The sequence below is a fragment of the Culex pipiens genome, chromosome 3 (assembly GCF_016801865.2).
Source record: "Culex pipiens pallens isolate TS chromosome 3, TS_CPP_V2, whole genome shotgun sequence".
NCBI classification, from domain to species: Eukaryota; Metazoa; Arthropoda; class Insecta; order Diptera; family Culicidae; genus Culex; species Culex pipiens.
Window position 1 is genome coordinate 155,994,574 of NC_068939.1, and position 20,519 is coordinate 156,015,092.

General features: G+C 42.3%; 1 protein-coding gene across 3 annotated transcripts; it reads left to right on the plus strand.

The window, feature by feature from the left end:
* The first annotated feature begins 1,471 nt into the window (after positions 1 to 1,471).
* LOC120413769 (titin-like) lies at positions 1,472 to 20,519 on the plus strand. Of its 3 annotated transcripts, none has more exons than XM_039574719.2 (6): positions 1,472 to 1,706; positions 6,866 to 7,013; positions 7,081 to 13,206; positions 19,543 to 19,899; positions 19,958 to 20,048; positions 20,112 to 20,519. In XM_039574719.2, exons 1-6 carry the CDS (start codon positions 1,687 to 1,689, stop codon positions 20,201 to 20,203), a joined length of 6,834 nt encoding a protein of 2,277 aa, XP_039430653.1. In that variant the 5' UTR covers positions 1,472 to 1,686; the 3' UTR covers positions 20,204 to 20,519. The 3 variants fall into 3 exon arrangements, with proteins under 3 accessions (XP_039430653.1, XP_039430643.1, XP_052566502.1); XM_039574709.2 differs by lacking the exon at positions 1,472 to 1,706 and adding an exon at positions 2,030 to 2,275; XM_052710542.1 differs by lacking the exon at positions 1,472 to 1,706 and adding an exon at positions 2,030 to 2,275 and having other exon boundaries at positions 19,546 to 19,899.

Consider the following 20,519-nt stretch of genomic DNA (forward strand, 5'->3'; position numbering starts at 1 on the left):
AATGAAGCTTAGATTGCTGATATTATTGTTTACAACGATAAAGCTTATATTTCTGAGTACAATGACCCTTTGTACCACCACAAAGTGTTTAAAATAGATTTTTAAATCAATTTGGAAAAATTAACCTCGCGGTCCTTCTTGACAGAAAAATTCCTACTTGACAGCTCGTTCCAAGGGGACCATAGTTGATCCATCGAAAAAATGTTTCCTTGTCAATATTTTTTTAATTTAATTTGTAATTTGTAATTTTTGCATTAAAATGAAAAAAGTGATCAGAAATGGTTTTTAATCGTGTTTTTTACCGTTGTACATCAAAATTTACATAGGGCTTTAGTACCCAATTGGGTACTAAAGCCCTATGTAAATTTTTATGTACAACGGTAAAAAACACGATTAAAAACCATTTCTGATCACTTTTTTTCATTTTAATGCAAAAAAAATATTGACAAGACAACATTTTTTCGATGGATTAACTATGGTCCCCTTGGAACGAGCTGTCAAGTAGGAACTTTTCTGTCAAGAAGGACCGTGAGGTTAATTTTTCCAAATTGATTTAAAAATCCATTTTAAACTCTTTGTGGACGTACAAAGGGTCATTGTATTCAGAAAAATAAGCTTTATCGCTGAAAACAATGATATCAGCAATCTAAGCTTCATTTTAGGACCCAATTCAATGGGACTATAGTTTGTTCAGCATAAAATCACAGACTGTGATAAAATGTTGTCTTGTCAATATAATTTTTGTTGCACTGTAATAAAAAAAAAGTGATCAGAAATGGATTTTATGCGTTTTTTTACCGTTGCATATTATGAAAATTGACTAAGGGCTTTACGACACTATTTTAAGTTTTGTCCAATTTTTACAAGAAAAAACTGTACACACTGCTCAGTCACGAAATATTCTAGCAGAGCTGGTTCTGCCAGAATCCTGCTAGAACGGTAGAACATGTCTGCTAGAATGCTGTAAGAATATCCAGCTCTGTAAGAACTCTGCTAGAACGTCGTGACTGGGAAGGGCAGAACATTTTTCTGCTTGAATGCTGTAAGAATATCCAGCTCTGTAAGAACTCTGCTAGAATCCTGCCAGAACGTCGTGACTGGGGTGCGACGACAAAAATGGCCGTCGGGCGAAAATCCAACGCAAACTGTCAAAACATTCCACTTTCCACTTTGATCCTCGTTATGCTGTGTTGCCAAAATGGCTAACTTTTTTCACTAATTTTTGATTTATGTTGATTGGGTTTTTTTTCTTTTAAACAAATTCTAAAACGAGTTTTGTTTCCATAATGTCATAATAACTTTGTAACAAAATCGTATGATTTCAACAAAAATGAGATTCACTAGTTTTGAAAGCCCCATTCCCATCCGTTCACATTCAAAACAAACCAAACTTCCGTCACTTTGGCAGCACTGTCGTTTGTCAGCCGTCAAACGCAAGAAAGAGACAACAACGCAAGAGAAAGAGAGGCTCTGGCAGTATAACGGAAAAAAGCAGAACCCAAAGCGCTTTGATGGCGATCGTCGTCGGGAAGAAAATTTCATCGATTGCGTCTTGTGAGAAAATGTAGAAAAGTGTGCCCGTTTTATCGCGCTCCCAAAGTGTAAATAAAACGTTTCCGCCGCGGTTCCCGGTCAAGTTCAGCCGAAAGATAAGTGTGGAAAAGGGCCCGGAAGGTCCGCAGAACGATGGAAGATTTCAACCCGAGGTAATTTTTCCGGGCGCTTTCCCTTTATACATTTTTTTTTCTTTCTTGCTTCACCTGGGGCTGCTGGCTTTTTTGTGTGTAATGGCTTAAGGGGGGAGGTTGATGGCCACGCGAAACGGTGAATGTACTTGAAGAAGGGAGTGGAGCCAAGTTCGGAAGGCCGGATCCGGTGGGAAACCTTAGAAGGCAGCGCCTGCTGCGAACTTCCCAAAAACAAAAACAACGGGAATCTCCTGTAGGCAAAATAATAATTATTATGAGTGTCGCTCCGCCACCACAATCATCTCGCAGGATCATCGTAGTAGTCGTGTGGTGCTGCGGCGGTGGCAGTTTAGTACAGTGCCATTTGGCAGACGTTCCGGGACGGAAATTGTGGTCGTAAACAAGAGAGGAAAAAGGTCGCATAGTTTGGTCCGATTTCGCCCAGCTGCTGAGCGGCGGTGGCGGCCTTGACCTACGGGACACTAAAACCAGCTTGGAGAGGATAGCAAAATGGCCCCAACGAATTCACAGCCGGACGAGGTGAAGTCGGCCAACGAGTGGTTCCGGGAGATTAAGCAGAGTGAAAAGTGCAGTTATCGTTCCGCTCCGGAAGATCCGGAAAATTCTTGTCCCAAAAAGCCATTTTAACTTTAGGATGAACTCATTCTTCAAAATGCCGTCAAGTAGCCCCCTTAAGTGTCCTCCGCCTAGCTCCTCTAGTTCCAACTGGAACCTTTTCTACGAGCCATTTAAACGTTTCGTTTGTTGTGTACTACTTCACCGCGCGCACACACACAGACACCCACATTCTCACGGGTTTACGTGTAATTCCCGGTGGTCAGCACCACCAGTACAGATGAACTCATCGCGTTGAGGAGTTCTTTTACGTGTACAAAAGAAAAAAAAAAGGCATTAATCCGCAGCACAAACTGAGTGCGCGGTAGGAAAGTGGTGCTGCGCCTCTTACTTTGGGTTTTCTCTCTCTCGTCGTAAGACGTAAAGTGGAGTAAGATTCGCTGTGGCCACGGTTGCCGTGAAGAGGAGGAAGAGGAGATGGGTGGGGCGCGTAAAGATCGTCGTCTATTTTTAGGCGTTGATCGGAGGATCACAGATTGGGATTGGTGGTGGCGGTGGAGATATAGGCCCTTCATGGTCGAATTTACTGCTGATCAGTTAATCAGCTAAAGGTTTTAGCGCACCAGACTGCCCTCATTTGAACAACAACTGTTGTAATTGTAATTTTATTTGGCTACTATATTCTGTTGGTCCGATTTGTTATCAAATTTTATTTCAATCTTTTTGGATCATTGATATCGTTGAAATGAATGTAAATCTCAAGAATGAAACAAACAAATTTTTGAGAAATTTGTTTAAAACAATATTTGTGCCCAATTTAATGAGGAGTTGATTTCTAAAGACATTTTTGCAAATGGATCATTCACTGCCAAATCACACGAAATTGGAAAAAGTCGCCCCGACCCTCTTCGATTTCCGCGAATACTTTTGAATGTATTTTTTTCGTAATTCAGAAAATTTTGCATAAAAATGACCCTTTGATCGTTTTTGTGGCTAGAATGAAATGATTTTTTTAAATTAAAATATTGTTGTATTTCGAAGCCGTTTTCAATGGTGTTTAAAAATTGGTCAAAGACAAACTTGTCTAAAATTTAACGGGCTTTCTAAAAAAAAATATGATAAATAAAAAATACTAATAGCATGCCATTTCACCTTTATAAGATTTTTTATTTTTTCAATTTATAAGACAAAATTGAATGTGAACCCACAAATTCTTCTTTAAAACTTCTAACATGTTTGAAAAAGCCTCACAAACAATGCAGGATGGTGTGTCTCCTTAAAACAAAATATTTTATTGATTTAAAAAAAACATTTTTTTTATCGCCTAACAGATTATTTCAATCCGCCTTTTACACTGAAAAAAATACTCCGCTGTACTCAGCATGCAAAATCAATGAGTCGATATCAAAGTCTTACATATGAAAATGCCAAAAAAAAATCCTCCGACTATGGACAATATCTATCTATATATATAAAAAATTTCGACTGTTTTGTTCGAACGCGAATCAGTTCAATACGGAGCGTCGGATCGAGGTGCTTTTTGTTGCGTTGGGTTCGTATAAGCCCATGGAAGGCTCTTACACCAAAAAGTTACAATTTTGGCCACTCTAGAACCGATTCCAGAAAATCTGCAGATTGTATGGGAAAAGTTATGTTAAATCAAATTTCGATCACAGGAGGCAGATTAAGCAAAAAAGCTAAAAACGTCAACAAACGAAAAAAGGCAGAACGAAGTTTGTCGGGTAAGGCTTGTACTTTTATAAAGAGGTTTGGGTGCCCTCCCCATTCAAGCCTTCGGACTCCTAGGTTCGAGCAGAAACTTGCAATAGAGACCACAAAAGACCCGGGGGTCGTGAATGTGGATGGTTTGATTTTTGATTTTTTTTTTTATAAATTAGAGCTGAGACTTCGGATATCCGCATAACTTGCAGCTTGGATAATTCTATTAACTCATACATGCCAGCTTTGTCTCATGACTTTGGGGTGACATTAAAACGAAACAAAATATATTTTTTTTTAATTTTAAAGGTATTTAAACGACCTTAAATTTTTTACAGTGAAACCTCTTTTTACGCGATGCGTTACGTTTTTCTTATTTGTCGATTTCTCTGGGAAGACGTAACATTTCTGTAATTTTTTAGGTAAGTTTTGTTCAGATCTACAAAACGCTTTTTAAAGCTTGCAAAAATATGGTATGGTTTAAGAGAAATCTACAAAACAAAAAGCGTAACGCCACCGCGTAAAAAGAGGTTTCTATGTATCACATGATTTATGGTCGAATATCTACTACAGTAGTTGTTCGGTAACTGGGCTGAGAACGTAGCCCAGTCACCGAATGTTGCTCGTTAACTGGGCTGAACAAAAAATAACGAGGGGACCACCGATGCATAATATTTTCCAGATGAAATATAAAAATAAAAGTTATTCAAATTTATTTACAATGCTTACTTTTCATTTTTCTTTAATTGTAACTTGAAATTAAACAAAAGTTGGAAAAAAGTTTTTTTATTTATTGAATATGATTTTTGCATCCATTAACCCCTCGGTAATTTTGGTTTGTTTTGGTTTTTTGACGTTTGTCTGTTAAAAAGCAGCCCAGTTAAACAACGCCCAGTTACCGATCAACTACTGTACTATCCGATCCGTTACATTTTTATTTTTAAATCTATTTTGGGTTCCTCAAATATTTTTATCCCAATTATGTTCAGTTCTGATACGGTTTTCGTACATCTCTTTTGATTTGGTTTAATTGAAAATATGATATCTGATTTGATATGGAAAAAAAATGTAAATTATCCGGATATCCGAAGTTCCAGCTCTAGTATAAATCAAAATATTCTATTGGTGAAAATCGCGTTTTTCAAAATCTTAAGATTTTTGAATTTTTGGTATGGATTTTCAACTTAGTCTGTAAAGTGAAATATCTTTTGTCAATCAAAACTGACAAACTTTTTGAAAGTCTTTTAAGGGTAAAAACCTTCTCTGCAAATCTGTTAAGTCGACCCTCGATTGTTCCAGCTGTCAATAAATTTGTCAGTCCCTTCGAGAAGCATGCTTTGATATTTCGTTCTACAATTTGATACCTCCCGCTCTCGACGGTCCCATCAATATCGATAATGAGAGACGGCACTGTATAACACATCTTGACTTTTTTTTGATAAGGTCCTATAAACAAATGTAAACATTGAGTGTATCCCTTTCACACCTTATGTCAAAGTCCATCGGAGTAAGCGGGATACACTCAATGTTTACATTTGTTTATAGGACCTTATCAAAAAAAACTCAAGACATATTTTTTTAGGATCGTTCCACCTATAAGGTCTGGTCAGTTAAAAATCCGTACAAAAAATTAAAAACATAAATTTTTTTTAAAACGCTATTTACACCGACAGAATATTTTTATTTATACAGATTCCGATTCAGGCCGTTAAAATACAACTTTCTGCGTATGAATCTCCGATGAGGATATCGGTTTACAATATTTTGCTCCAGCCACGCCAAGAGCACAGCCACAGCATATAAGAAACTAAAAATTCAGAAGTATTTTGCTAAGTGAAAGAAGTGAATTTATTCAAAACAAAAGAACGTAAACGGCATTGCTTGTAAAATACAAAATAAAAGATAAATTGTTAGCATTTTCTTATTATTTGAAGAAATTTGTTTGTTTGTGAGTGATAAAATCTAACAAATCTTAAAATGCAAAAAAAAAAACATATTTACCTGTGAATCAGAGCGCAAAAAGTAGGGGAAATATACCCTTTCACAGCCTATTTCTATTATCGGCCTATCAGCACTTTGATCATGAATTACAGCTTTCATAAAGTGTTTTTGACTGTTCCAAAGTAATAAATAGCTCAAATAAAAGTTAGCAAGCAACTCTCCATTGTTGATTTATCTGAAAATGCTGATTTGATAGCGGAAAGCAGCAAAAGTGATTAGAATCGGTCGAACGGCTTAGACTGATCAAAATGGGTATATTTCCCCTAATTGCCAAAAATTGAAATTTTCATTGAAAAATTTTCATTTTTTTTTAAAGGTCCAATAAACCAAATTTCCAGTTTTTGCTTTTGGGTGTTTTTGAAACCGTTGAGTCAGGGGTATTAAAAAACACTCAAAAAGCAAAAACTGTTTTGGTTTATTGGACCTTTTTTTTTATTAAATTAAACAGAAATTAAGAAATCGATGCACTACTTTAGTTGATCTGTATCTGTTCTACCCAAAATCAATCAAAAATATCATAATAAAGTGCAAGAACCTGGCTAAATAGCCGTCCCAATTCGCCCCATGCGTCCCGATTCACCCCAGATGATGGCAGTAATCTAAGTTTACTAAACTTAATGGAATGCATTGCAGAACGTTTATTTTTTGCATAAATATTCTTTAAAAGTAAAGGCTTTTAAACCTTTTAACATTTTTTTTTAAATTTTGGAACCAGAGATCTTAAAAAGGCGTAACAAATTAGGTAATAAATCAGATTCATTGATAATTTTCAAATTTGTGTTTTTAACTGTTATAATGAATAAAGTATTTTGTGATACTTTTTGCTAGAGGTTTTTGAAATTTGACTAACTTTGAGCATTTTCCTCTTCATCGATCAACAGAAGTCCAATCCGTTTGTCGGACATCGACAACTTGCTGCAGGAGAGCATCTTCGAGTCGTCGGACGGCGCCAAACTGGTAGAGTATCTGAAGAAGAAGCGTGGCGGTGGCCGAGTACGGCTGCAGAACATATTCCAGCAGGTCCCGGTGGTGAGTTGCTGCTAGTTTCTCTGTAGTTCAAAAACCAGATCTTAAAAGTGTTGTGTTTTCCTTTCAGCAACGGGCCCAGTTCAACTTTAATCTCGACTCGTCCGAACCGACGCCGCTGCCAGAGTCCCCACAACCGACCACGTCCAACGAGGACATCGTCACCGAGGTCATCGACAACGGGGACGTTCAGGAAGTGGTGGTGGATCCGGCTGTCGAGGAGAACGGATCGGGGGTTACCCCGCGCGTCCCGATCGTAATCGTGAACGATCTCAACACGGCCAAGAAGGCAACGGTCAAGCAAATCGTGCTGAAATCGCCCGGGCCGATGAACACACTGAGCCGGCAGTTGCTGATCAACCAGTACCAGCGCACGAATGCGGCCAAGTGTGAGCTGTTGAAGCAGCTGGCGTCCAGTACGCCGAAACCGGAATCGAACGGGTCGATGGGGCGCATGTCGACGTTCACCACTTCGATTTCGCCCATTACGGAGGGGGATCGTTCACCGTTGACGCCGCTGGAGGTGATTCCTTCTTCGCAGCCGATGCCGATTCCGGCGCCGATGCATGTCATGGAGATTGTGATTCCGCCGGCGGCTTCCCAGGAGGTGTTGGTGCCGTGTTCGCAGCCTGTTTTGGCCCCCTGCTCGCAAGCAGTGCCGGACGCGACGCCGAAGAAGGTTGTGGTGCTGAAGACGGTGGTGGAGCAGGAGGAGATGGTCATTCCGGAGACGCCGAGCCCGGTGCAGGTGCAGACGGAATCGCCGAAAGCTCCTCCGAATCCGAATCACATGCAGCCGAGAAGGTTGAGTACTACGTTTAAGGCGATGGAGAACGTAGAGGAGGTTTCGTACGTCAATGGTCACATTACGTCGGATGAGAGTGAGGAGGAGGAGGATGATGGGAAGGGTGATAGTGGATGTAATAGTGTGTTGTTGAAGAGTATCTTGAAGGACACGAGCATGGGAAGGAGTCGACACTCGATGAGGGTGTCATTTTCGAAGCAGTTGGTGCAGCAGAGGGAGATTTCGCCGGCGCCGGATATTCCGGAAGCGGACGATTACAATGATAGCAACAGCTCGGAAGATAGTGATTTGAGTGAAAGTGAAGATGGGGAGGACAATGATTTCCAGGTGGTGGATGAAGTGTACACTGATGATGATGATACTGAGGATGCGGCGAATCTTGATCATTACGAAGAGCTCAAGAGTCGGATCTGTGAGTTAAACAACAGCCACAACGGTCGTCGCTCGGTGTCTCCGTTGATTGATGTGGTCAAGGAGACGCCGGTGCAGTGGTTTGAGACGACCACGCCAACCAAGCGCAGGGATCAACAGGCCGAGGAAGAGCAGCAGTTCCCACCTCCCACGACGGCCAAGAAGGACAACAAAACGAACCTTAATCTGGTGGACATCATAACCGACTGGGATGACGAAGAAGACGAAGAGGAAGCTGACCACGGAGCAGGTAATCCGGAGGTCGAACCTTCGCAGGAGTTTGCACCTGAGCCACGAGCGTCGCTCAACTCCAACCACCACGATACCAATCTGGACACGATGGACATCAGCTCCAGCAATCTGGAGGATTCGGTTGAGCGACTCGTCGAACTTCCTCCGGCTCCAAACGCCCTCATCGAAGAGGAAGGCGTACTTCCGGAGGAGCACATCTACCCGGCAGCCGTTGACGAGCAAATGCCGATCACCACCGAAGAACTGCTCGAGGTACTCTCCGGTACAGAACCTGAAGAGGAGTCGCTACCCGAACCGCGCCCCAAAACCCCTGAACCCGTCGAAGAGCAACCGGTGGACCTCCCACCACCACCAACAACCCCAGCAGAAGAACCCCAGTCCCCGGAACGTGTCATCACACCTCCCGTCCAGTTCACCGCCTCCGCCAAGCGACGCTTCATCCAGAAAAACGAGGACGACCTCATCTCTCGAATCCAAAGCGACCTACCCCTGTCGCAAGCGTCCTCCGCCGCCGAAGCGGACACCAGCACACGCTCCGTCGAAGAACCGCTCAAATCGTTCGAAAAGGTGTCCGAGACGCTGGTCGAAATCGCCCAGTCGTTCCGCGATCAACCTCCTGCCACCCAGCCCCCCGCCCCCATCGACGACACGTCCCGCAAGCTCGTGCAACCGCCCAAGCGGGGCGGCAAAAAAAGCAACGTCGATCCGGTGACGGCGTCCTACTTTGAGGCGATCGAGAAGACGTTTGCCAAGCCGAAGGCACCGCCGCCACCACAGCAGAGCACGAAGACGTCGTCGACGCAGCCCAAAAAGACCGAGCAGCAGAAGCGAAAGCTGTACGACGCGACGCTGTCGGAGGTGACGGAGGATGACGAGTCGATGAAGGGGGTGGCGGCGAAGGCGCCGCAAGCGGCGGTCAAGGTCGTCGAAGCGGCGCCGAAGGCGGTTCCGAAGGTACGCGACTTTAAGATTGTCGTCGAGATGCTGCGGGTTGAGGATTATCTTCCGAAGAAGAAGGTGGATGTTCCGAGTGTGGCTAAGGAGTTGGAATCGGAGGGAGTTGTTGCGGAACCAGCGGTTGTTCAGAAAGCTCCCGCGGCGAGGGGACGTCGTGCAAGCAGAGATAAACAGCCGCCGGCGGTGGTGGTGGCGGCGAAGCTGAACGATTCGGGCAAGAGGCCAAGGGGTCGTCCGAAGAAGGTGCGAACGGAGTCGGTTGGAGAGCAACCAGCGGAGGACCGTCCCGCTGAGAAGGGTGTCGTCGTGGAAGAACCAACGCAGGAGGAGGTCAGCAGCAAAAAGAAGCCCAAGTTGAGGCCAAATCTTGGTGGAGATGCTCCGGAGCAGCGTCCGGATGAAGGCTTGCCAAGCGGTGATTTGGCGGTGAAGGAGGTCGACAAGGTTACGGATAAGGCCCCGGTTGTTGACAAGAAGAACAAAAAGACGAAGTCGAAGCCTAATCTTGTCGAAGATGCTCCAGAGCAGCGTCCGGATGAAGGCTTGCCAAACGGGGATTTGGCGGTGGAGGAGGCCGACAAGGTTACGGATAAGGACCCGGTTGCAGACAAGAAGAACAAAAAGACGAAGTCGAAGCCAAAACTTGTCGGAGATGCTCCGGAGCAGCATCCGGATGAAGGCTTGTCAAACGGTGATTTGGCGGTGGAGCAGCTTGGAAGTCGCGAAGAAAAGGACCCGGTTGTAGACAAGAAGAAAAAGAAGACAAAGTTGAAGCCAAATCTTGGTGGAGATGCTCCGGAACATCGTCCGGATGAAGACTTACCAGACGGTGATTTGGCGGTGAAGGAGGTCGACACGGTTAAGGATAAGGACCCGGTTGTTGACAAGAAGAAGAAGACCAAGTCGAAGCCAAATCAACGCGAAGAGGAGCAGCGTCCGGATGAAGGTCCGCCAAGCGGAAGTTTGGTGGAGGCTCAAGAACCCCCGAAGGACAAGCCTCAGGAGAAGAAGAAGAAGCCGAAACCAAAACTCGTCGAAGATTCTCAGCAGCAACGTTTGGACGAGAGTTCGCCCAACGGAACGCCGATGGAGGTTGAGGAGCAAGAAGCGCACAAAGTCGAAAAGATCGTAGAAAAGAAGAAGCGGTCGAAGCCAACTCAACCTGAAGCGGTTGAAAGTCTGCCGGCGGCGGTCAACGGAGAATCCGTGACTGATGTCGCCGAAAAAGAAGTCCGCAAGGACAAGCCTCAAGTCCAGAAGAAGCAGAAGGTGAAGCCAACTCAACGCGACGCGGATGCCAACGTGGATTCGGTGACGAATGAGGTCGAGCAGGACGACACCCGTAAGGACGAGCCTCAAGCGCAGAAGAAGAAGGCGAAGCCAGCTCAACGCGAAGCGGATGCCAACGTGGATTCGGCGGTGAATGTGGTTGGAGAAGAATCGGTTGAAAAGGACAAACCTGTTGCGCAGAAGAAGAAGAAGTTGAAGCCAACTCAACCCGAAGCGGACGAAAGCTTGCTGGATGCCAACGTAGATGCGGTGACGAAGGAGGTCGACAAGCCTGAAGTGCAGCCGAAGCAGGTGGAGCCAACTCAACGCGAAGCGGTTGAAAGTCTGCCGACGGCGGTCAACGGAAAATCGGTGACTGACGAGGCCGAGAAAGAAGTCCGCAAGGACAAGCCTCAAGTGCAGAAGAAGAAGGTGAAGGCAACTCCACGCGACGCGGATGCCAACGTGGAATCGGTGACGAACGTAGTCCAACAGGACGACACCCGTAAAGACGATCCTCAAGCGCAGAAGAAGCAGTTGGAGGCCGAATCTACGCCGGTTGTCAACGGAGAATTGGTGGCTGATGTTGCCGAACAAGAAATCCCCAAGGACAAGCCCGTAGCGCAGAAGAAGAAGAAGTTGAAGCCAAATCTTGCCGCCGTTGCGCCACCGGAACAACCACCGGCTGAACCGACGGTTCAGCAAAGCTCCGAGGAGGTCGTCGTAAAGAAGAAGAAGCTGCGACCAAACTTTGGCACAAAGTCGAAGCAACAGCACGTCGAGGTTGCGGCGCCAGCCGTAGACGACGACGGGGAGAGCAGACTGAACGAGGAAGAACCGGTCAAGCAGAAGAAAAAACAGTCGCGAAAGAGTTTGGACGGAAAACCCGTGGAGCAGCCGAAGGCGGTCGAGCCCGAAGTTCAGCTGAAGGAGTTCCAGGTGAAGGTGGCCAAAATGGCCGTAACTCCGGCGGCGGTGAGCATGAGTCCGGCCTCGAAGGCGATTCTGCAGCGGGAAAAAAGCGGCGTCGAGCCCAGTCCGTCGGCGGCTCGCAAGCTCTTTGACGAGCCTGAGGTTCAAGAAGTTACGAAGAAGTCGCGCAAGACGGAGAAGCAGCAGCGCGCCAACGAAGACTTGCGACACCACAAGCGGAAAGAAGCCAAGCGGGCGAAGGTAACGGTCAACGATCCCATTCCGAAGGTTCGGATATCGGCCGAGAAGGATGGAATCTACAGGATTACCACGCCGGGTCGAGAGGTGGATCCCGCCCAGGAAAGTTTTGTGGAGCGACTGAACGTGACGGAGTCGGATGCCGGCGTAAGCGTCCGAACGAGCTTGGAAGACTGCCCGGACGAGTTCCTTGGGTTCGAGGACGGCGAAGATACGGTTGCCGACATAACGATTGATTTATCCCGTAGCAACATGGAGCTGATCATCCCGCTGGAAAAGGCAATAATTCCAAAAGGCGTCAAGACCCCGCCTGGCTTCAGAAGAAGCCGCAAACCTCAGCGGCAACCAAGAAGTCCGGCTGCCACGAAGAGCAAGAAGTCACGCGAACCGAAACCACCCAGGCGTATCTCCGGCAGCACGTCTGAACCCGCGCCGCAGGCCACATCTCCGGAACGACCCGCCGCAGCGACCGGCCAGCAGCTCGACAACCGTTCGTTGCCGCTCAAGAAGCGGAAATCGCGGGACAGCTCCCAGGAGTACCTGCCGTCGGCGCCCGAAGAAGGGGAACCTTCGTCGCCGCCGCCGGTTTTCGCCGTACCGGCGCCCGTTGACCTGAACAATTCGCTGCTGATTCCGGTGCTGCAGCGAGTGCCGATCGCGGACAAGTACCTGGTGCGGTCAACGCCCGACCGGGGCACCGACAGCACCACCGAGTACGACACGGACGATACCTGCGCCACCGGCGATAACGTGCTGATTGTGCGCAAGGACACGTCCCGGTTGGACCAGTCCCGGCTTTCAATACCGGAAGAGGAGGAGGAAGAACAGCCCGAGGTAGCGGGAAGTGATGGGAAGCGAATCAAGAACAGGCGATCGAGCATTGCGTTGCCCCGATTCTACGGCGATAACACGTTCGACATTACGTGGAAGCCAAGGCAAAAGTCCTCCGGCGGTTCCCGCAAGAACAAACGCCGGCATGACAATGACAGTGGCATCGAGGAGGAGGACAATGGCGTGGTACGACGCAGCAAACGTACCTGCCGCATCTCGAAGCAAATACTCATGACCAACCCGATGATCAAGTCGGCGTACGACCGGCCCAACTATCGGCCCATGTCGGTCGAGCAGCTGATGGAGGCGGAAAAGCTGGCCAAGAAGCTGAAGCAGGAGGAGAGGGCCAAACGGCAATACCGCAAGCCGCCGGGCAGACCCCGCAAGCCTAGCCAATCTCCGCGTGGCCGCAAACGGATACAGGAGCGGACGGAAACGCAGGAAGATCAGCAGCAGGCCAAGCGGAATCGAATTGAGGAGGCGACGGCGTTGCCGGATGTGGTGAGTTGAACACGAATTTATTTTGCCGTTAACCAATACGTAGGGATTATTGTAATTGTAATTTTTTTATTATTTTTTTTTAAGTTTTTGAATATTTTTTAATTTTAGAATAGTTGCGATTTTTTTTTTAATTAAATCATTAAAATTTTTAAACCTTTGGAAAAATTTTAAAAAATATATTTTTTTTTCTAAGTTTATGTATTTTGAATGTTTCTGTGTGAAATTGAAAAGATAATAATTTAGTTTGCTTTTATTTTGTTTTTTTTTTCACATTAAAAAAAATAACATAGATTTTTTTTTAATATATCGTGAAGACTTCCATCATTGTCATGATTTTTCGTTCAAAGATATAAATTTTGCATCGCATTCAATATTTTGACAAAATTCCTTCAACAAGTTGTTTAGAATAGTGCCCTACACATGCTGATTCTTTTTGGTAACGATTATCCCATTCCTTGTAATGTTATGGATATCTTCATTAATCAATGATTGCCAACTAGGACGTCAATGACTGTGCCACAAAATTATATAAATTTTGGAGCACAATTGGTTTAGATCAAAAATTCCTTTAGTGGCTTCAATAAGGCAACAACCGGCACATGCTGATTCATTTTGGTGCTGAAATTCGTTAAATTGAATTGAATACAGAATATTTTATAGTGATGATCAATTTTCTTCGAAAATGATCAACGGCTTCACCATAAATAAAAAAAAATAAAAAAATTGTATTAGAAATTTCTATCGTAATTTCTCGAACCACGTACGTGGTGATTATTGTAATTGGTCGATGGTTTCAAAATTTCAAAAAAAAATCATGAAACACAAATGTAAAGTTTTTTTTTGTGAAGGTTTTTTTTCCGCCAATACATCGATTTTTTGAGAACTACATCGATCTTTTGAGAACTAATGATTGGAAAACAACTGGACGCGTGTTAAATGCATTTTAATGCACTTTTTCCATTCTAATGTTAAAACCTAGGCTTGTAATTGCAATTTTCATATTAAATTTTTTTTTTTTGAAATTTTTTAGATTTTTAAAATTTTAAAATTTTTTGAAATTGTTGATATTTTGAGTTTTTTTTTAATTTTTTTGAGATTTTTAAAATTGTAGTAATTTTTGGAATTTAAAAATAAGTTGATTTTTTTTTTAATTTTGAAATCATTATTTTTTTAAAAATTCTGGGATTTTTGAAATTTCGAAATTCTTTTAAAAATTTTGAATTTTTTTATTTTCACAATTTTTTTTAAAGTTTTTAAGTTTCTTAAATTGTGTGAAATTGAAAAGACAACAATTTAGATTGTTTTTATTTTGTATTTTTTCACATTGAAAAAAAATTAGCATAGATTTTTGCCTTCCTCACCTTACTGAGGAAAGGCTATAAAATCACTCGAAAAACGAAATTCTTAATTTGACCTCATAGACCCACCTTCATGTATACATATCGACTCAGAATCAAATTCTGAGCAAATGTCTGTGTGTGTGGTGGGATGTTGATCAAAAAAATTGCACTGGATTATCTCGGCACTGGCTGAACCGATTTGGACCGTTTTGGTCTCATTCGATCCGTCTTGGGGTCCCATAAGTCCCTATTGAAAATTATAAAGTTTGGTTAAGTACTTCAAAAGTTATGCTAAAAAAACGATTTTATCAAAAATCCGGAAGATTGTAAAAAGGGTGGTTTTTATAAGAAACCCCGTCATATTATACATTTTTAGAAAGGTATTCAAAAGACCTTTCCAATGAGTTCAAAAGATTGAAGATCTGACAAACCTATCAAAAGTTATACGCACTTAAGTGTTATTTATGCACTTTTAGGGGCCAGATCTCAGATATTTTGATGAAAACGTTGTCCGGATCTATCATGCGACCTGTCGTTGAATAGGTAATTAAAAGACCTTTCCAACGAGTTCAAAAGATTGAAGATCTGACAACCCTATCAAAAGTTATAAGCACATAAGTGCCCTGAATTATGAAGATCTGACTACCCAATCTGATGGTATGAATAATGAATCAAGTTGATAGAACACAGAAAGGTCCGCCCTTTTGTATCTTTTTTGGATAGCATTACCCTCTAAATGTGATGAAGGCACCAACCACCTAAGGGTGGATTAAGTAACGTTTTTTAATATACCGTTTAAATTAAAAAAGATTAAAAAAAAGTTATTAGAAATTACGATCGTAATTTCTCGAACCACGTACGTGGTGATTAATGCATTCGATCGTAATATTACGATCGTAATTGGTCGATGGTTTAAAAATTTCGAAAAAAAATAAATTTTCAAGAAATACCAACGTAGAGTTTTTTTTTCGGGAAAATTTGTTTTTCCGCCAATACATCGATATTTTGAGAACTAATGATTGGAAAGCAACTGGACGCGTGTAAAATGCATTTTAATGCACTTTTTTCATCCTAACGTTGAAACCTAGGCTTGTAATTGTAATTTTTATATTTTTTGAAATTTTTAAAATTTTCGAAATCTTTAAATTTTTTGAAAATTTTGAAATTTTTGAAATTGTTGAAATTTTTAAAATTGTTGAAATTTTTTAAATTGTTGAAATTTTTTAAATTGTTGAAATTTTTGAAATTGTTGAAATTTTTAACTGTCATTCAAATTTTTAAAATTGTTGCAATTTTTGAAATTTCTGGAATTTTTAAAAATTCTGGGTTTTTGAAATTTCGAAATCCTTGAAATTTAATTGTCTTGAAATTTTCAAAATCCTTGGAATTTAAAAAAAATGATTTTACTTTAGATAAGGTCGTTAGCTCAGTCCAGGTGTAGGAGTCGTCTCCCTGCGTCCTGTCTCGGTGGAGTCGCTGGTAGGCAGTTGGACTAACAATCCAAAGGTCGTCAGTTCGAATTCCGGGGTGGATGGAAGCTAAGGCCTAGAGTTTTTTTTTTATTTTTTTTTTATTAGGTCCTATAAACATATGAAAGACAATAGTTTATTGGTCTTTAAAAAAAAAAACTCTGGAGGTGTAAAAAGAGGTTTGCATTTGCGTCATCAATCAAACAATCAAGGACACGTAGTTTGGAGTAGGAATCTCGCAATCGAGAACTCCAAGGCAATGCTGTAGAGCGAATAATTTGATTTTTTGATTTTGATTTTAAAATTTTGAAAAAATAACAAAATTGAAAATAATCTAATTTCAAACAATTTAAAAAACATAGAAACTTTAAAAATTTCAAAATTTTAAAAAAATTGAAAAATTTCAAAAATTTTAAAGATCTCAAAAATTTTAAAAATTTCTAAAACTTTTGAAATTTTTAATACTTGAATTTTTTCAAACACATATCGAGATTGTCTCGATCGTCGGTTGTAATTTTTCGATGGTAGATCGAGAAATTACGATCGAATGATCTCAATCTACTATCGACAAATTACGATCGAGAAATCTCGATCGTGAGTCGAGAATGCAATAATCACCACAGTATTTGCTGTGCTACGGAAAGGTTCTAGAAGATTGTTCAACAGAGCAAAAAAAACTGGAGACTGGGTCTCATATAAAAGTGCCCTGACTAAATATAATAAAGAAATAAAACGATCAAAACGCAGTGACTGGAGACGTTCTTGTGAAAAAATCGAGGAAACTCCAATAGTCGCTAGGTTACAAAAAGCTCTTTCCAAAGATCATTCAAATGGTCTAGGAAATCTTAAAAAGACAGACGGCAGTTTTACTAAAAATTCTTCTGAAACACTGGACTTAATGATGAAATCTCACTTTCCTGGTTCAACTAAGGTAACAAGTGGTATGAATCAAGCCGAGGGCGAAAGACTGGCAAAAGATTGGTCTGTACTCGCCCACAATAAAGCCTGTGAAATATTTACTCGTTCCAAGGTTGACTGGGCGGTGAGCTCTTTCAAACCATTCAAGTCTGCCGGGACAGATGGAATTTTTCCTGCTCTTCTCCAGCAGGGTAAAGATATTATCAATACTAAATTAACTAACATATTTCGAGCCAGTATCGCTCTTAGCTATATCCCAAAAGCTTGGAGAGAGGTACGGGTCATATTTATCCCAAAGGCGGGGAAAAAGGACAAAACAAGTCCCAAATCCTTTCGTCCGATTAGTCTTTCTTCAATTTTATTGAAAACAATGGAAAAAATACTTGATGACTTTGTAAAAAGGACGTTTTTGACAAAATTTCCTCTTAATAAAGCCCAATTTGCATACCAAAGTGGTAAATCAACCATAACTGCTTTGAATTGCTTAGTTACTAAAATTGAGAAGTCCCTTAAAGCTAAAGAAGTAGCTCTGGCTGCTTTTCTAGACATTGAGGGAGCTTTTGATAATGCATCTCACAGCTCTATGTGCTCTGCAATGGAAGCGAGGGGCTTTGGATCATGTATTATCAAATGGATTGAAGCAATGCTTATTGAAAGGGAGATTTCTGCCGACCTTGGAGGAGATCGACTAGTAATCAGACCACGGAGGGGATGTCCACAAGGTGGAGTTCTATCACCTTTGCTCTGGTCATTAGTAGTCGACGACCTCTTGGAAAAGTTAGCGAGTCTCGGATTTGAATTGATTGGTTATGCAGATGATATCTGCATTATAGTGCGTGGAAAAATAGAAAGTGATATTTGCAATCGAATGCAATCGGCATTGAATTTTATTTCGAAATGGTGTAAAAACGAGGGTCTTGGAATTAATCCCTCCAAAACAGTTATTATACCGTTCACTAGACGAAGAATATTAGTATTACCTGATCTTTTTATTCGTGGAGTAACCATTGAGTTTTCTACTGAAGTGAAATATCTTGGTATTACTTTGGATAGGAAACTTAACTGGAATACTCATTTGAATAATGTATTAAACAAAGGAATTAATGCTCTATGGGTGTGTAAAAAAACTTTTGGAAAAAAATGGGGCCTTCGCCCTAAAATGATTTATTGGATATATACATGTATAGTAAGACCAAGAATTACGTACGCCTCACTTGTCTGGTGGCCAAAAGTTAAGGAAAAAAAATCACAAGATAAACTAGCTAAACTGCAAAGATTAGCCACCATTTCAATAACAGGAGCTATGCAAAGTACTTCATCTGCCGCATTAAATTCCTTGTTAAATTTACTTCCTCTTCACAAATTTGTAGAATTAGAAGCATTTAAAAGTGCTTTATTAATGAATCGATCCACAAGAATTCAGGATAAAGAATTGACTGGGCACTTAGAGGTCCTTAAAAACTTTACTCTGAATCCGGCGTTAAACTCAATAGTAGACTGGATGCCGACCAAGGCAAACTATGACATTCCATTCACAGTGGACGCTAAAAGTCGCTACGAGTGGGATAATGGTGGGCCTAATCTTCGTCCAGGCTCTGTTGTGTTCTACACGGACGGTTCCAAAATGAACAACAAGACGGGAGCAGGAGTTTTTGGCCCAGGAATTGAAACATTTGTTTCAATGGGACAATATCCAACAGTTTTCCAAGCCGAAGTTTATGCAATAATTGAATGTTTGCACATTTGCTTTAAAAGGAATTATAGATTTGCTAATATTTGTATCTTTTCTGACAGCTTGGCAGCACTGAATGCTCTGAAAGGGTATACCTGCCAGTCAAGACTAGTATGGGAAGGAATCTATTTACTAAGGCAATTATCCCAAAATAACGTGGTTAATCTTTACTGGGTTCCTGGGCATTGTGGAATTCTAGGAAACGAAATAGCGGACAGCCTGGCAAGGAAAGGATCTGATGCCGACTTCATTGGCCCAGAACCTTTCTTTGGTGTTCCAGACTGTTCTCTAAAAATGGAGCTCAAACGGTGGGAAATATCAACAATACAATCTATTTGGAATTCTACCGATTCTTCTAGACAGGCAAAAAGATTTATCTTTCCAAACGAGAAACTTTCTCGAGAATTACTAAAACTAGACAAAAAGAATTTAAGGGTGATCGCTGGTTTATTAACTGGTCACTGTCCATGTAAATATCACTTATTCAATATGAGGAAAATCCCAAACGCAATTTGTAGATTTTGTAATATTGAAAATGAAACATCAGAGCACCTGCTTTGCAATTGCGGTGCCCTGACCCAGAGTAGAATTTCATTTTTCGGAAAAGGGGTCTTACAGCCCTCCAATATCAATATATTCCGTCCTAGTAGGGTGATAGACTTTATAAAACAAGTCGTACCTAACTGGGACAACACGCAGTAAACAGGAGCTGCCTCTCATCGTTCCATGATGTTGGGTTAACCTGATTTGCTATAAAAAAAGGGTCACACCACAATATTCCTCTAATTGGTCGCAGTGGTATCAAGACTCAACAAAAAAAAAAAAAAAAAAAAAAAATCACCACAGTAATATAACAATCCAATTTCTTCCCCTACAGCAGCAGCCCTCAACATCATCAGCAGCAACATCGTCCTCCTCCTCCGGAACCGAGCCCGGCGTGGCCGAGGTGGCCGCCCAGGTCGACGAGGAGGCCGCCACCGTGGCGCAGGAGCGCCTGCAAGCGCAAAGCTGGATGATGAAGCTAATGGCGGAGAACAGCGGCCGCGAGGAGGTCATGCCGCAGGCCACCTCCTCCGGCGACCGGATGCACTTCCAGCTGGACCACCTAACGTTCCAGGAGCGCAACGGCATCCAGTACTCGTTCTTCATCTACTCCGAGACGGAGAACTTTGGTTTTCTGCGGTTCGCGCCGGCCGCCGTCAAGAAGTGGACCAAGACGGCCGACTTTCTACTGGTGGGTTGCTTTGAGAGTTCTTTCCACTTCTTCAAATAACGATTGCTTTTTTTTTTAGAAATTCCTGGTTCTGCACGGACAGCTCTCGTTCCAAATCAACGGCAAGGAAACGGTCACCAAGGGAGGTGACTTCCTGATGCTGCCTCAAAGTAAGCAAAAATGCAAAAATAATACAAAAGTACTTCTCATTTAACGCAATTTTACAATTCCAGACACCCGGTACCGCATACAGAACAGCGACGAAATTTCCCTCGTCTTTATGATCAAGTTCCGGGCGGCCGCGAACGAGCTGCCGTCGATGTAATTCACCCAAACCAACCCCCCCCAACACACACTCACCAGTGCAGTGCGTCGTCACACAGCGATATGGAAAAATTTAAGTTATGATTGTTTTATTTTTTTCCTCCTCTCCCCTCCGCTTTCCTTATCTTTTGTACGCCCTTATTTTTTTTTCGCTGTTTAATAATGAGCTGTCCTGCAAGATGAAACAAAAATAAGAAAATGAGAAAAAGAGAAGTAAACTAGTTTTAGTACAAGTGTTGTATAAGAGAAAGTATAGTAGTAACTAAACGCATTATTCAAAATATTACACTATTTTACATGGAATAGCTGACATGTCA

Bases quoted from the DNA above. Each gene is read 5' to 3' on its own strand.
- LOC120413769 (XM_039574709.2), top strand. From the start codon at position 2,199: ATGGCCCCAACGAATTCACAGCCGGACGAGGTGAAGTCGGCCAACGAG. The intron at 7,014-7,080 runs GTGAGTTGCTGC...TTTTCCTTTCAG, and splicing joins TATTCCAGCAGGTCCCGGTG to CAACGGGCCCAGTTCAACTT. The intron at 19,900-19,957 runs GTGGGTTGCTTT...TTTTTTTTTTAG, and splicing joins AGACGGCCGACTTTCTACTG to AAATTCCTGGTTCTGCACGG.